This window comes from Brachycentrus maculatus, unplaced genomic scaffold (assembly GCF_059751285.1).
Source record: "Brachycentrus maculatus isolate JH-2025_06_01 unplaced genomic scaffold, ASM5975128v1 h1tg000241l, whole genome shotgun sequence".
Classification (NCBI taxonomy): Eukaryota; Metazoa; Arthropoda; class Insecta; order Trichoptera; family Brachycentridae; genus Brachycentrus; species Brachycentrus maculatus.
Window position 1 is genome coordinate 203125 of NW_028280992.1, and position 17095 is coordinate 220219.

General features: G+C 32.1%; 1 protein-coding gene across 1 annotated transcript in view; it reads left to right on the plus strand.

Annotated features, from left to right (window-relative positions):
* Liprin-alpha (PTPRF interacting protein alpha) overlaps positions 1 to 17095 on the plus strand; it is a gene marked incomplete at its 5' end in the record, with an annotated part of 159083 nt that overhangs the window by 108455 nt on the left and 33533 nt on the right. Inside the window, 3 exons of the mRNA XM_088264993.1 lie at positions 10605 to 10679; positions 11819 to 11971; positions 15580 to 15672. Coding sequence (XP_088121119.1) covers positions 10605 to 10679; positions 11819 to 11971; positions 15580 to 15672 — 321 coding nt within the window. The remainder of the gene's footprint in view (positions 1 to 10604; positions 10680 to 11818; positions 11972 to 15579; positions 15673 to 17095) is intronic.

Below are 17095 nucleotides of genomic sequence, written 5' to 3' on the forward strand. Positions count from 1 at the left end.
GTTTTTGAGGTACGCAAGCACGTATTAAAAAAAAACACTTTAAATATGCACGATATGGCGATTGGTACGAAAGTAGAATGCGTAATAGTAGAGTATCAGCCCTATACTAGATTAATAACGAATAAAGTACGTAGTACTCGTAGCTTGAAAATTATAGCACAATAAAAATCGTAGTACAAGACGCGAAACAATGACTTTGAAGAGGAATATTATGTACAGCTCTGGCTGAATTGTAAATGGAGTAAAAAAATAATATACTTTTTTAAAAGGTGTAATTTATTGGCTTGGTAGTAAAACATACTCGAATCACTTCATATCTTCATTAATTGACACAGCAGTCGCTTTGTGGTAATATCTATCCATTTTTTAGATCCTTTTTCCAACCCTTACCTGCATCTAATGGTACATAGGGCACTGATCGTATAAAAGCAGTGTTTTCAAACTGCTTTTATACGATCAGTGCCCAAACTGCTTTTATACAGCAGTGTTGTCAAAAGAGAAAGTGCTCAGCTCTGCATTCTAGGTTATATTTATACTACCCCCTCCCCCCACTCAGAATCGAACTCGGAACCTCCAGCACAGTAGCTAGTGTGCCTTAACTACTACACTACGGGAGCGGACTTAGCCACTACAACTTTTACTTAGTAAATAATAATAATAAACCCTTATCCGCACCCCAATGGTGCATAGGGCATTGTGTAATATAAACGCAGTGTTATCTTGATCGTTTACATATGAAGAAAAGGTGATCAGCCCTCCAATTCAGGTACCACTCCATGGTAATATTGAATAAATATTAGAAAAATCACTTTAATTTATTTTACCCCCCTTGGGAATTGAACCCGGGACCTCTAGAACGGAAGCCGAGCGTACTGACCATTACACTACGGAGGTGGACTTAGTAAATACCATTATTTATCAAAATATATTCTGACACTTGTTTCGATGTATTTAATATCATATGGTGTTTGATAATGATATTGAGTACATTAAAATATATTTAAATACGTGGTTGTATTTACCAAGTAAAATAAAATAAAATCACTTTTAAATGTAAAATGTTTAGCATTTTAGCCATTGTTTTATTCGCAGATGGATGTACAAAAAATAGATAAAATATATTTTCAACCAAAATTCGAACCCTTCGTTGGGGTCGTAATTCGGCTTTCAAACGTAAATCCTTGCCCAAATAAATTGTTCTCACATCCACCCGTGATAATTAATTATATTTGTTAGGTAGGTAATATAAATTCCCTGGAAATCCACACATTTCAATAGTTCGGGTCGGGTCTCCACCCTCCAGACATCCAGGCCTGAAAACCTCGCTTTGGGTGAGGTGGAAAATCGCTTCGTGCCTTTTCCACTTATTACAAACAATTTTCACCGCAGCCGATGGCGTCTGTTGAATAAATTAATCGGATTAATCGGTTGGTGGGGCTTTTTGTCAAAGCACAGCTCGCTTGCGGCCGAATCAAACTTCGGTGGAGCTTACTCCTACTTACGAGTAAATCCGTTTTCTATTTTGACATCTCAACGCAGACGAAGAAGAATATGGTCCAGGTATTAATAGGGCTTGTGACATGTCGTTGGTTTGTCAAGTGATCTTAACTAATCAAATTTATATTTTAAACGTATATTTAAAGTATTGATAATTTTGTGGTATGGTAATAAAACACTATCCTTATCATCCATTGTTTACTTTGTGTAATACCACTTTTATAAACACTTATTCGTGACTACCGGTTTCGGAAAATCATTCCATCGTCAGGTCATTGAAATAAAATTATTACGATTTGACATTTATATAAAAATAAAATAATTTAAAATATTTTAAATTTTCTTATCTCCTCCAAAATTTTATTTGTATACAAATGTCAAATCGTTATAATTTAATTTTAATAACCTGACAATGGAATGATTTTCCAAAACCGGTATTTACGAATTAGTGTTTATAAAAGTGGTATTACACAATGTATGATAAGGAGAGCGTTTTAATCAAATTCAAATAATCTGTTGGAAATTCGGAATAGAAATAACAATCGAAATTGTGAATGGTTTTAATCACCTTAAGTATAAATTTTGAAAATTAAGCAATGTGGTTGAAATCGTGGGTAGAATGGTGAACGTTACACAGCGTGCATGAAGTGATTACTCAAACCGGCCAATGTAATACCCAGATATCTTTATTTCCGTCTTAATAATGGCTTCTTCATTCTTTAAGCGAGTGTTTTTGTCTATAATTTTCACTCATGAATTACATGAAATTATAGTAACTTTAAACATAAAGAGTAAATCCACTCACGAGTAGGCATAGGCTATGAAACTTATAAAGTTGAAGCCTGAGTATGGACATGATAAGCGATGTTGCATAAGCCGTAGCTAGATTTCAGAGTCACTTGGACGTTAGGTAATTAAAAAAATAATAATCAAGAGGAATATTTGTGTTTTTATTATTTACAAAAATACTTCAATTTCAAACTGTTTCTGTGAGCCTAAGCAGCTCATTATTAGAAATAGGTATCAAATTGTGGTAGAGTGGGTTCGAACCGAGAAACCGAGAAATGAGTAACCATAGGACCTCATCCCGAAACTACTCGTGTTTCATACTTCTTTTGAAATTTAATATAGACTCGCCTGCATATATTTTTTGATGATTTTTCTGGATGCGATTTTCGCAATATCAAAGTTAACTTGGATCCTTATTATCTCACATATCATAACCACGGGACCACAACCCGACGGGATCTATATTGAGATACCCATAAAATCTTTATCATAGTTCAGTTTACCCAAGACACAAAGTTTCCTAAAATAACAAGTGATATTAATCAGCCTCTGGGGAGCTAATTGAATTATTCAACTGTTGTTTTGTACTGAGAACATTCTTCCGGCGTATTTTTTTATAAAACAACGGAATCAATTAACTGTGGAGATGTTTTCACATGTATATTTTTATTTATTTATCTATTTGTGCCCGTATTTGCCGTGAGGCTGTGCAAACACGCGTGATTCCCCGAACGGAGAATCGAGTGTAATTTCAATTTTGTACATACAAGTTCATCGAAAAATAATGCCAATATTTTTTTTTAAATGTAGCACCAAAATCCTTTACGTTATACGGGTAATTATATATTTATAGATTTGGCGTTTAATTTGTAGAACTCTATTTTAATTTTTGTATTAAATGTTAAATTAAACGCTGATTTTTTTTGTCTAAGTTGTATTTTATTGTTTGTTTATTTAGTTGTGTTTATTATATTAATAATATTGAGAATACAAGATTTAATTGAAATTACCTGCGGGAGCGAATTTCTGCCGCTATCTTGACAGGTACTCCTGAAATGATTGAAATTTCAGACTTCAGACATATGCAGAGCAACGAATGGTTAACACATCGAAAAAATATATCTTTCTTCACATTTTAAGATCAAAACCATTGAATTACCTTTAATAGTTTTTTTAATGACGGTTATTTTCAATGTTGGCATTATTTTTCGATGACCCTTTAATAAACCTTGCCTCCTATATACGAGTACATAGACCTCCCGACATTTCGGCGCTTGCCACTCACCACTTTTGAGCTGCTGAAAAACAGTATTGACAACTTGTGACAAGTTGTTGATATTATTTGACGTATATTGTTATTCGCTCACGACGCCATTGTTTTAGTAAGTACAATATAATATCTCCCATCGTGGTAATACGGTACTATCCATCATATTTCGTCATGCAAAATCTTGACATATTCGTAGGTATGTACAGTGGCGTGCACAGAGATTTTATTCAGGGCGGGCAGTATTTTTTTTTAATTACCTAACGTCCAAGTGACTCTGAAATCTAGCTACGGCTTATGCAACACCGCTTATCATGACAATACTCAGGCTTCAACTTTTTAAGTTTAATAGCCCATGCCTCGTGAGTGGATTTACTCTTTATGTTCAAAGTTAAATGAAAATTCTAGGCAAAAATACTCGCTATCTCGCTAGAGGCATGAGTTTTATACATTTCATTGATTCTAAGTTAGCAGTGAAGTTACTTAGCAGTAGGAAAAATATGATATTTGTATAGGTCGGGTATTGGTCTAGCGGTTAATGTCGTGGACGCCTGATCTAAGGTCGACGAGTTCGATCCTCCGCTCCGCCACAACTTGATCCCAATTTTTAACACAAGCCGTTTAGGTTTCTCGAAAATTAAAAAATAAATAATATGAATAAACGATATGTTCGATAACTGAAGATTTTTGCATTATATAACGCATAAATCACGAGTTGATATCAAGATTTAATTTTTATATTTTTTTACAAAAATGTTAGTAATATTAGTATATAAACAATCACCGTGAGTGGTTATATACTAATACTACTAACATTTTTTGTAAAAAAAATGTAACTAAAAGTGACTAACCACAAAGTAAATGCTTTAAATATTAATAATATTGAGAATACAAGATTTATCATGTTATTTTTTGACATCTCAACATAGATGAAGAAGAAAATGGATTTCCGGGCTTTTACGGGGCTGACAACCGTCATAGGCTGGTTTAAGTGATCACTTTACACTTGTAACATTCACCAATTCTACCCATGATTGACAACCACACTATTCAAATTCTTGGAAGTTCTATATATATACTTGTATGATCCAATTTTGAAACATTGTACAAGAATCACTAGAATTTTTCACTAGTAACATCTATTTGCGAACAAGTATTTTGACACACTCAAAATGTTGTTAATATAAGACTTAATTGAATTTAAGTTACGATCAAATATTAGGTAAAATGGTAAAAAGCATTCTAACGGAAGTTTTAAAAAAGCTCTGTTAAATCCGTCCGTCCTCAAAGTTTTACCCGCTAACCGGATAATATGTATGCGTAATAAAGCAGTGGACGACACCCTTATCGTCTCGGCTTGTTTATCCTTTCTGTTCCGTGAAAATATATGATTTTGACATTTACATTACATAACTTCCGCCGATGTAAGCTACAAGCTACCCATTTTGTCCATCGCGCAAAAAAGACGATGCAAAAAAGAAAGACTTACGATAATCCTCGTGCCACACGCCCTTCCATTTTTTTCTATTTGTCGAATTGCCCGGGTTGATTCTGCGGATGAAGTTTATGTACGGAAGGGATGTAGCGAGGCGTGTTTTATTTCATTCCACTTTTCACGTGTTTTTTCCTCACGTTTTGCCTGCGAAATTTTCGCTCTCGAGTCCCTGAATATCAAAACAAATGCCTCGGAATGGCACTTCATCCTGCCGCAAATTGCAAATCTAGATGGCTTTGGATTCTCAATATCTTAACAACAACATAAAACATTATTTGGTGATTTGTTCTGATACTTGTAGTCTAGTTATTTTACTTTTTTTTAAAGCCTCCACTCGTTTACGAGTGACTTTACTTTATTAAAGTACCGGAGTAAAAATATTAAACACTAATAATAAAGTTTATTTTTTTATTTTTTGACATCTCATCAAAGATGAAGAAGAATATGGAAGTCTGGGCATTTACGGGGCTGACGACCGTCATAGGCTGGTTTAAGTGATCACTTTACTCACGTGTAACATTCACCAATTCTACCCATTATCGACAACCACACTACTCAAATTCTTGGAAGTTCTATATATATGAACCAATTTAGAAACCTTGTTCTTGAATCACTAGAACTTCACTAGAGACATCTATTGGTGAGATATTTGGACACACTCAAAATGTTGAGATTTTTTATATTAGGAAAGCACTTAAAATAATATTCCTCTAATAAACAACCAAATAATCGGTGAGTGGTTATATACTAATATTATTAACATTTTTGTAATAAAATAAATAAGACTTTACTTTATTACGATATTATTTTACGTCTAACCACCCCATCTTCGAGTTTTTTCAGACATGTTTTTTATAAACAAGCAAAAAAAAACACAACGTTTTTTGTCACAAAATATTGTCAGGTATGAAACCTAACAAAAATTTGACAGTGTATCCGGTACGCATTAAGTATTTTTGGAACAGATATCTTTTCTCGTGTGCGTAGGTCATACGGTTTAGCGCCGAATGGCGAAGAAAAACCGCGCGTATCACGAACGTTCGTATGCGTAGAGCGGTTAAAATTCACTTTTCATTTTGTTATCATATTGGTGTTGGTAGGTTTAAATCCAGTCAATAATCGCGGCGCTTAATAGGATAACAAATAATGAAAGATAATCAAAACATTTACAGTGTGTCCAAATACTTGTTCACAAATGTGTGTTTTCTCCACTTAGGAGCTTTTTATTATTATTTTATAATGACACCTCAACATAGACGGAGAAGGATATTTAAGTCTAGGTGTTAATAGGGCTTATAACCTGACATAGGCTGGTTTAGTGATCACTTTACAAACGTGCAACATTCACCATTTTTGACAACCACACTACTAAAAATTTTGAAACTCCTACGTATATCATCAATCTCATGACGCTATACATATGAGTTCACGAGAGCCATCTATGTTGTCCAAAAATTTTAGTTGGGTGGTTATCAATCATGGCTTTGTTTTACGAAAATGACGCTCTACAAATCGCTAAATATTATTATTTTTACTAAATATGTAAGTCGATATTAATCCAACAAATAAATTTCGTAATAATTAAAATGTAACTTTGTTTTAAAATCACTATAAATATTTTACTATAACTTAATTATAATGTCTACCGGTTTCGAAGCTAACCGCTTCTTTATCAAGACTTAGCGTTTAGCTTCGAAACCGGTAGACATTATAATTAAGTTATAATAAATTATTTTAAGTGATTTTAAAACAAAGTTACATTTCAATTATAAAATGGAAAATCACAAAGTTAGTGCTTCAAATAAAAATTATAAATAAATTTCGCTCAAATGTATTATAAATAAATCTGCATCGAAATAAAATCTCCGCTTCAAATGGCGGCAGGCAAATCAGTACTCAAGCGTTGCTTTTGATTTTATTTACTGCCACCAATCAAACATCAGAGCGTAGAAAATCTTATAAACCTAATGTATGGTAGTACAAGCGCTGCTTATTTCTTTGCTTATCTTCCAACTGCGTTTATTTTTTTACGAGTTTTAAGTTTGCTGTAATATTCGTAATAAGAAATTTATTTATTTTACACGTACATTTTAATAATTTGCCGTGTATAAAAAAATATATTCTGAACCTTATTCTAGAATCCGCCTCCGTAGTGTTATAGTCAGCACGCTCGGCTACCGTTCTGGAGGTCCCGGGTTCGATTCCCAGGGGGGATCAAATAAATATAGGTGATTTTTCCACTCAAATATTTATTCAATATTACCCTGGACTGGTACCTGAAGTGGAGGGCTGATCACCTTTCTTTCATGTGTTAACGATCAAGATAACACTGCGTTTATAAGATGCAGTGTCCTATGCACCATTGGGGTGCAGGTAAGGGTTCTAAAAAAAATCTAGAATCGCTGTCATAATTAAAAAAAAAAAAAGTTAAACGCATTTTAACTAATAATTTTTGTATTTTATTATTATTTATTATTATTACTTTGTTTGTGAATAACAATAACACTCAACACTGGCAGAAACATCCTCTCATTAGGACTGCCAAATTAAATTTAAAATAAAAATAACGTTTACTTTGATGTTTTTCGCAGATACTTTGTGGCACATATGGCACAACTTTATAAAATAAAACAACTTTGTTTTAACCACTTTTTATTGGTACACTTTATCCAACCGGTTTCGACAAGAACCTTGTCATCATCAGGGTTTATGTACTAAATTCTAAAACATTAAAATACTCATGGTTAATTTTTGAAAGAAAGGAAGTGAAGAGTAATTAATTATGAGTATTTCAATGTTTTAGAATTTAGTACATAAACCCTGATGATGACAAGGTTCGTGTCGAAACCGGTTGGAAAAAGTGTACCAATAAAAAGTGGTTAAAACAAAGTTGTTTTATTTTACAAAAAAAAATTATAGTATTTAAACAGTACAAAATTAAGTTGTAATTGGTAAATACCATATTTTTATGTCACGCTACGGTAAAAAAGATGCGGAATGCATCGAAACACATATCAAAAAAGATTATAAGAAACAGGGGTATTTTCCAAGTGAAACTTTAATTAAAATTGATAGATATTACCACAAAGTGACTAACCAATTACTGAAAGTACGAAATTACATTAATATTCGAAATACTTACAGACATTTAAAAAAATTCTTGAATGTTTTTCGCAGATACTTTGTGACACATTTTATAAACTTTATAAAATAAAACTATTTTGCTTTTAATAAAATTTTATTAGTACATTTCTCCATCTGGTTAAACTAGTACATTTTTAATCCTGATGATGACGAGGCTCTTTTCTGGTTGGAGAAAAGTACCAATAAAACTTGGTTTAAAACAAAGAAGTTTTATTTTATAAAGACTTAAAAAATAGATCATTAGTATTGTTAATTAAATTGATCTCTAGTCATAAAGCAGTATGTGATACTGGCTGCTGTGAAATTAGGCAAAACATTGCTCATTGTCTTTATTATTATCATAATCTAAACATTTCATTACATTACGTACGTTTCCGTTTTTTATCGTTAGTATTTATTTTTCTTGAATTGTTTTTAAAATGATATCCGCGCATTATACGTATGTTTAATTCAACAAGGGTGTAAGCTGAATAAACCGATTATACTGAAATACGAGCCGATTTTCCGGTCTTCTAGCCCCGGAATTCATTTGTATGCGATCGAATTACTTAAAACAACAAATATCCCCGTTATTGTATTTTTACTCCGGTATTCTTTCTGGCCGGCTCTCTCGCTAACGGAAAATGAAATGTTTTTTTAAGGAATGGTGATTATCGATTTTTAAATAAGGGTAATATAAACGGGTGGGTACCTACGCGTAGTCGGATTACGCGCAGGGCTTTCGGTTTCGTATGGCTCAGTTAACATCGAGGGAATGTTTATTCACTTCGGTGATGGATGAACGAATTCTGGAGCGCATTGACGAGTGCCGAAGTGAAGCCACCATTTTTTATTTGGCTTAATAAACTTTTCAGCTAGTACTCGGGTAGAAAAGAAAAAGGGGTAGGATTAGAAAAAAATTCCCGAATTCGCTAAATCCGAAAAATAAGATCGATTTTATTAATATGTTGCATTTTTCCTTTTACTGATAGCAATTTACTGATATACTGAAAAGGATCTGTAATTTGGGAGACTTTAAAATATCTCTTTGTATCTCGCTTTTACTGCTGAGGATATTATTGTGGTCGGGTTGTGGTCCCGTGGTTAGTGTCGCGTACTCTTAAGTCAGAGTTTCTCTGTTCGAATCCCTCTACCGCAATTTGATACCTATTTCTAATAATGATTTGCTTAGACTCGCAGAAATAGTATGAAATTGAAATATTTGTGTAAATAATAAAAACACAAATATTTCTCTTTTTTTTATTTAAAATAAAGATATTATTGCGATTATTCCAAGATTGCAGTAATGTAAAAACCGATTTTTAAAAAGTTGATTTACATCATTCATATACGGGTTTTTTTGAAGGTTCTATCAAATATTTTTAAACTCCCTTTTTATAATTTTTATATATCAAGGATTAAACTAATAATAATTACAGCGAAGCGCCTTTGAGGTAGTACATATATTACCTTAATATATTTTTTATAATCGCTTTATATTGTTCGTTTAATATTATATTCTTAATATGCTAGAGCTTTTGCAACATTTCAACAAACAGATATATTGTTGAAATTTTTAAACAATGTTTTTTAACTCTTTGTTTTGTTTTTTTTTACGTCTCATTATCTGCTCCGTTGAAAGATATTTACCTTGTTAACTTTTAATTTAAAAAATATAATTTCTACAGTTATGTCACACTTCGTACTTATTACAGTAGTATATTTCTCGTATTTATTCGCTATCGATCCTGAAACTGTTATATTTACTAACTGAAGCCTCCCCGCCGTCAATAATTTGTTACATTCCGATGGTTTTGGGCCTGGAATATCGTAATAATTTACGAAAATTTCATGTGGATTTGGCATAAAATCAGCTTTAAATTATCGGTTCCAGCATATCCTAGTGTAATATTTGAGGAACTAGACAGATTGATGCTAAAGGCCACATTATTTTTACGATTTCATTTATCTTTTCGTTTATTTGTAGAAATAGAATATTCATGTAATGCTGAAAAGAATATTATTTTTTTCAGCGTTACATAAAGAATTTTTCCAATTCTAAATATTTTGTGTTAGAAAGATTGTCTAGCAATTCTAATTCTTGTAGAAGAACCGCATTTTTGTTACAATTTCCCTAGAAATTATTGCTGTATTTAAACAAACAATATCTATAGGATTAATGACTTTGTTATCGTATTTTACAGAACTATTGTTTGAGAAAAATCCGCGAAGTTGAATATGATTGTTGAAATAAATTCGATAAAACACATATGACGTAAGTGAAGGAGCTCAAAGTGAAAGACACTCAGACGAAGACATTCAGTGCTAGAGCACTCAAAGACTATGTTTGTGATTCGATGTGAATTGTGTGTGTAATTTATGTTTTGTTGTTGTATTACTGAAGATATTAAAATGTTTTTAATTGATTTGCAGGTTCGAGAAAGACTTCGAGTGGCATTAGAACGAAATACTAGTTTAGAAGAAGAATTAGTGCTTACCAAAGAAGAAGTAAGTGAACAAATTTTTATTTAAAAAATAAATTCCTTATTCACAATCTAGTGGGATTCAAATGCTTTTAAATCATTTTAGATATAAAAGGAAACAAAAACATATTGGATAATTAACGCTAGAGTTTCTGAAGTTATTATATTTTATAAGGGGTGTGATCTATTTCACATTCAAGATAACAGACTGCTTACCATTGAAGTAGAGTGGCATGTGACATTTGAAGATTTCAGGACTGGTATTATAAATGTCTAGTTAACGCATATGTAATATGACCCCAGTCTTGGTTCGAATCCAGGAATAGAAAGTTATTTTTTTAGTGATTTGATAATTTTAAATCGTAATGCCCGCATATTGTCTCCATGTCTCCTATCCGAACTTGGTTCATAAGTGCCAAATTTTTCCTTTTACTAGTCGATAAAAATGTGAATAGTGTTATCACTTTTATACTTGTACTCAGCATATATACTTCATTCAAAATCATGGATAGAGTGGTTAATGTTACGCAATGTATAAAGTGATCACTTAAATCGGACAACAATTGAGCGTAAGGCCTGTAAATACCCATATTTTTCTTCATTAATGTTAACACATTTCAGATGGGTATTTTTTACGCCTGCAGACCACTAACGACAGCATTTGACACTTATGTACACATAGTTATGACCTTAACAAAGAGATTGGTACATAATATTTAGTTTAAAACATTGGATGAATCCTTCTTTTCTGCCTTTGAAATGAGGCCGTTGCAGAAGGTAAAAATACCCTTCCCGTCCTTAAGCATCAATTGCCTGGACGGGTAGATATACCTTTCCCGTTAAGAGTGTGAAATAACTGTATAATTATTGGCATTGACAGGCGCCGTGGCGTATTTGGGTATACGCTGGACTGCGAAACTGGTGTCGCTGGTTCGATCCCGGCCAATTGCAAAATGAATTCAAGAAAGATTTATTTTCAATTGGCCTGGGTGTTTGTGATGTGTTTTTCACATTTACCTTCCCTATCCTTACTATCCTACCTGCAGACAAGCCTCTAAAAAGAGGCTTTTCTGATTATTCCTTTAAAAAAAAAATAGATTCTTTCATTCATCAACCAATAAAAAAAGTTATTAAAAGAAAATAAATCCCATTTGTGTGTTTCAGCTACAACAGTACAAGACTGGCGGGCTGGTCCCTAACCCCGATGGCTCTGACCACCCGGGGGGCCTGTCTCCGCGCCCCAAGGAGAACGGCCAGCCCGGATCCACTTCCCCCGCTCCCGGAGACGCCAACGGGGACCACTACGCCCCCGCCAAGGTAGCCCCATTTCCAACCGCCACACCGCAAACTGAACTGACAATCCTCCGGCATGTTGTCATAGGCCGCCATGCCTGGAACTATGAACCCTATAAGATTACTGGTCGACGTTGTGACGTCAAGGGCATATCGGCTGTCCAAACTTAACCCTTCGGACTCGAGTGCCGCCTGAATGGCGGCATGAATGGTTTGCTGTATCACTCGAGTGCCGCCGCTGCTGCGGCAGTAAAATTAAGTCTTATCTCTCAATTTTTCTTAAGTATTGTTTTTTTTTTAGAATTCAATATAATTTAACCAAAATCATATTAGAACAATTAAATAGTTATACAACAACAAATTTTAAAAAACCTTATTTTTAAATTCTATAATTTTTTTATTATTTCAAGTCAAATTAATTATCTACATAAAAAAACACTTCGAGTTGGCAACATGCACATACCAAAAAAATTTCGTGTGAAAAAGGGTTAAAACACAGTAAGGGTCATTTTTTGTTAGTGCTTTTTTTTTCCATTTTTGGAATAAGTTAAATCTACTTAGTCCAAAAATGCAAAAAAAACGTACTACCAAAAAAATGTCCCTTACTGTGTTTTGAGTTTGGACAGCCGATATCCGTACAGCGCCATATTTTTTAAACATGTTTACACCGTAACATTCACACACAATGGAAGTTACCCAGTGTATAATCATAATTGTTCAAAGCCAGTCAATCACAGGTCCTATGCACATTAAATTCTTAGACTACATTAAAATCTCTTACAATAGTTTTTCTACACAAAAAAAAAGTAAGTTTTACATTTAGTTGTTATTTTAACATCAACTTATTTATCAATTCCAGCCGAGGTTTCCACAGACCTCACTTATTTGGAAAATACATAACAATATACTGTATGACCATGTGATGCATTCACATACCAAATGAAGTTATTAGTATTTTGCAAATTATAAATAACAGGACATTTATATCAGATATATGTCTATATTTAAGTGGAATATTAAACATAATTTGAAGGACTGTTAAAAACATCTATGGAGTCATATTACTATCACTTCTGACTTTTATCTGCGCCTAATAGTGAATAGGGCACTGCATCCAAGCAACATAGTGTTGATTTGATCATTAATTAATCATGAAGGTCAGTCCTACAGATGCCAGTGTATTAATCAATCAACATCAGTGTGATACATCTCTTTCATATATTTATATTGATCTGCTTGGGAATAGAACCCAAGGCAAATAGACTCAGAGTCACATAAATAATCACAATACAATATAATTAATAAGTCACAGTCAATAATCATATAGTAGTTATTAAAAAAAATAACTCACTTTTTCAGTATACTTAAATTCCAACAGATTTAAAAAACAAACTTATCTTCTAACATTTGTTTGAACATTATCATAATTTTAATCATTGTTTCAAATATTTTCTCAACAAACTTATCTAAAATCAGTTCTGTGTATTTAAAGTCACAATTTGAAAGACAAGATGTCCTTTATTTATCTCCAGATTTTGTTATTAATCAGTTCAGATATCATTTTAATCTCTGTGACTCAAGTCACTTTGCGATTATTATTCCTGTAACTTCAGCTACATAACTTCGCTACAGCTTTTAGAACTTTGATCCGCCCATTACTTCAAAATTTGCGTTATAACTTGGATACATGTCGGACTTGTGATAAGATGCTTTGAATTGTTCAGTTCATGCTCGTGTAGTAATATACATATTTGGCAAACTACAGGGTGTTCACTTTCTGCCGGTGCTGGTTATATTTCACCATCATATTAACATACGGGGAGCACATTCAATCATCAAGTACACCAACATAATTAATAATCGCTTTCCACCATAATATGTATTTAAGTTTTTCAGATAAGTGAATAGGGTAAAAGAGCTAGTTGCAGGCCCTTTCAGCAGATGGCTCTAGTCAGATATTGATTTCAACCAAACTTACTTTATTTTTTGCTGTAACTAACTTATAAGTTACAATTATTACAAACTTTTTCTTAATTTTTGAAGATAATAAAGGAATTAGAATAATGCATTTATATTCATCAATTTGGAGCATAAGGGTTGACATATTTTGAATTAAAAGACCAAAGGGCCACAACGCAAAAAAAATAAAAATTCAAAAATGGTATATAAATTGTCAACATTTACATATTCGAAAGACACCCAGGATTCTAGCGTTAGAAATGGACATTTCAAACGCTAGAATCATGGGTGTCTTTTTTGAATATGAAAATGTTGACAATTGAGATACCATTTTTGGAATAAAGAGTTTAATTTTTTTGCATTGTGGCTCTTTGGCATTTAAACAGCGATATATATCAATAGTACAATAATATGTTATCTACATTGATAAGTATAAAGCTAAAAATTGTGATACATTAAACTGAAACTAAAGTTGGCAAAAAGACACATTTTAAAAATCAGTTCTAAAAACAGTATGCATCTGTTAAAACATTCAATGCTGCTAATATAGGCAATATTTTCATAGCATCAAAACGGGATACTTACCGTTTTAATATTTTCATCTGATATCGGATAATATTTACATATGAAATCAGTACTGCCTACAACAGAGGGTGGCAACAACACCACAGTTTACCCTCAGTAATTGCAAACAGATTAATTTTGTTGAAATGTTTACAGTAGTGTTATTTGGGAAGGATTATAATTACCAAAATTCAATCAAATTTACTCACTCATCTCATTGTATAATGATTCTGTCAAACACACCCATTTTCCTTGGGACAAAATTATCAACATATTTTTTTTTGTAATTTACCTTTATTTTCACATAACATTTAATCATGCAGTGAATGTACAGTAATTATTTTGATTTTGTTTATTTATTACTGTCGTGGTTATATTTTAATTTCGTGATTGTTTTCTGTTGTCATATTTGCATGAATATTTAGAATATTAAAATAAACATAGTCTGTATTTCAATGTTTTCATAGTTTGTCAAGTCTTTTAGTCTTATTATTTTATTTCTTCATTTCCATTTGCGCCATTTTCAGCCATATCATTATTTTGATAAATATGACCAGTCGAAATTCTTTGGATAAACATTCTCTACTGTAAATAAAATCTAAAATAAACCATGATTTATTTTTGAAATGCTTGAGGTATAAATAAATCATAATTTTTTTTAATGAAAAAAATAGGTCGGTGCAATCGCTATGAATTAATTTTTTCAGATATCCTTTTTAAGAGTTTATTGTGACTGTTCTTAATGGCTAATGATTCTTAAAATGCAATATTATTTTAATATAAAATAGTATTTAAATATAGATTGTTCAAGCTGACGGTATAAGTAATTAGATCTGTACTTTTGTAGCCCTAATTTTGCTTTGTGATCAACTGATCGATCGCACTCTTACTCTATACCGTCCCACCTTTTACTCATCTGGCCTTTTTATTACCAGGTACAAGCTAATGGTTACAATCGTCTATTATTAAGGGTTCGGCATATTTCGATACCAGATTGCATTTTAAGAATCAAATGTTACTTTTGTTGCATTTGGCAAGCCGTAAAGTAGTGAGTGGCGCGAGGTGCATGTGTAATTGTTGTTTCTGTTTCCCGTTTGCCTCGGCCACAGTCTGACGAAGCACTCGCAACACAGGTTAATGGCACTAACAACAATACTTCTGAAAAGAAGATCTCAGAACTACAATCCATCTTAGATAAACAGGTCGGTATATTTGTTACTCTTTATTTGCCAACTGTGTCCTGTAAATAATCGTATTGGTTGGGTTCATTCTCTTTTATTTCACCGTTCTTACTAACAGTATTGCACGATTGCATTGTACCAAAACTATTGAGGAGTGTCTGATGAATGAGAGATATTTACAATTCGTTTTTAAATATGTTTAGATGATAATTTTTTTACAGAAAAATTGCTTGCGCAGTATAAATTTAATACATTCTTTGGAAAATATTATGAGATTTATACTTATGATGAAATTCATCAAATAATTATAAGACTTAAATCGTTATTATTTGATCTTTGAGATGAATTTGATCAAATTGTAAACAATATGTTCTCCATTTTTATATTGAAAAATTGACTTACGTATTTGGAAATAGCTCCCATTCACCAAACATTCTTTAATATTATATGATTATTTTAATACTTTATTTTCATGATTTTGTATTATGTTTTTACACAACTTTCATATGGACTTGAGTACCCATTATTTTTATCAAAATACTTCACCACTCCTTAATACTATGAAATTAATACTACACCTTTAATTAATTTTTGTTGTTTATGAAAAAGATATGTAATTTCAAATTCTTGGATGAAGACGATCAATACATTCTTAGTTGTACACCACACCATGATGGAATCCGTTTCTTGTCTTTGCTGAACTTTCTCGTGTCACAAAAACCACAATATTTTAGTCAAAAATATTACATCTAATTGATATTTGAATTTTGAACACTAACTATATAGTTTTAGATTTTTTCACATTAGTAAACTTGCGATTTAAAAGAAAAAGTCATGTTTTAGAAATATATTCCATGAAATATATATTTTAAGTTATAATAATTACCACAAAATCCGTGCATCGAAATGATAACCCGTCATTATTCAAACACAAAGAAAATATATGTACCACAATACACCCAAAAGTGACTTTGAAAGGGTGCAATTCATTGATGGACTACCCTCGGATTCTCAATGTTCTTAAATTAAGCTTCCTGCACTGTAAAAGAAATCCACGGAATATAGTATATCACAAAAGTGAAGAAAAAAATCGTATATAATATTTTTTTGACACATTGTTTGCGGGAAACACTTTAAAGTGTTTTTAACATACTATTAAATTTTTAAATTTTAAATTATTAGAGAGCGAGAGATGCTTATAAGCATTCTATTCGCTTACTTTTGGTACAGCACGAGATGCCAAAAAATATGGTACTGATCGGAGTTGGGTTTGCGGTTACTAGTGATAAGGTTACTTGTAATTTCATTTATTTATTTTTTTAATAAAGAAATATTTGTTTTTTTTAATATTTACACAAATATTTCAATTTCATACTATTTCCATATTAATATCTATATAATATATTAATATACTAATTAGGGTCGGGGTTAGTGAAAAAACCGC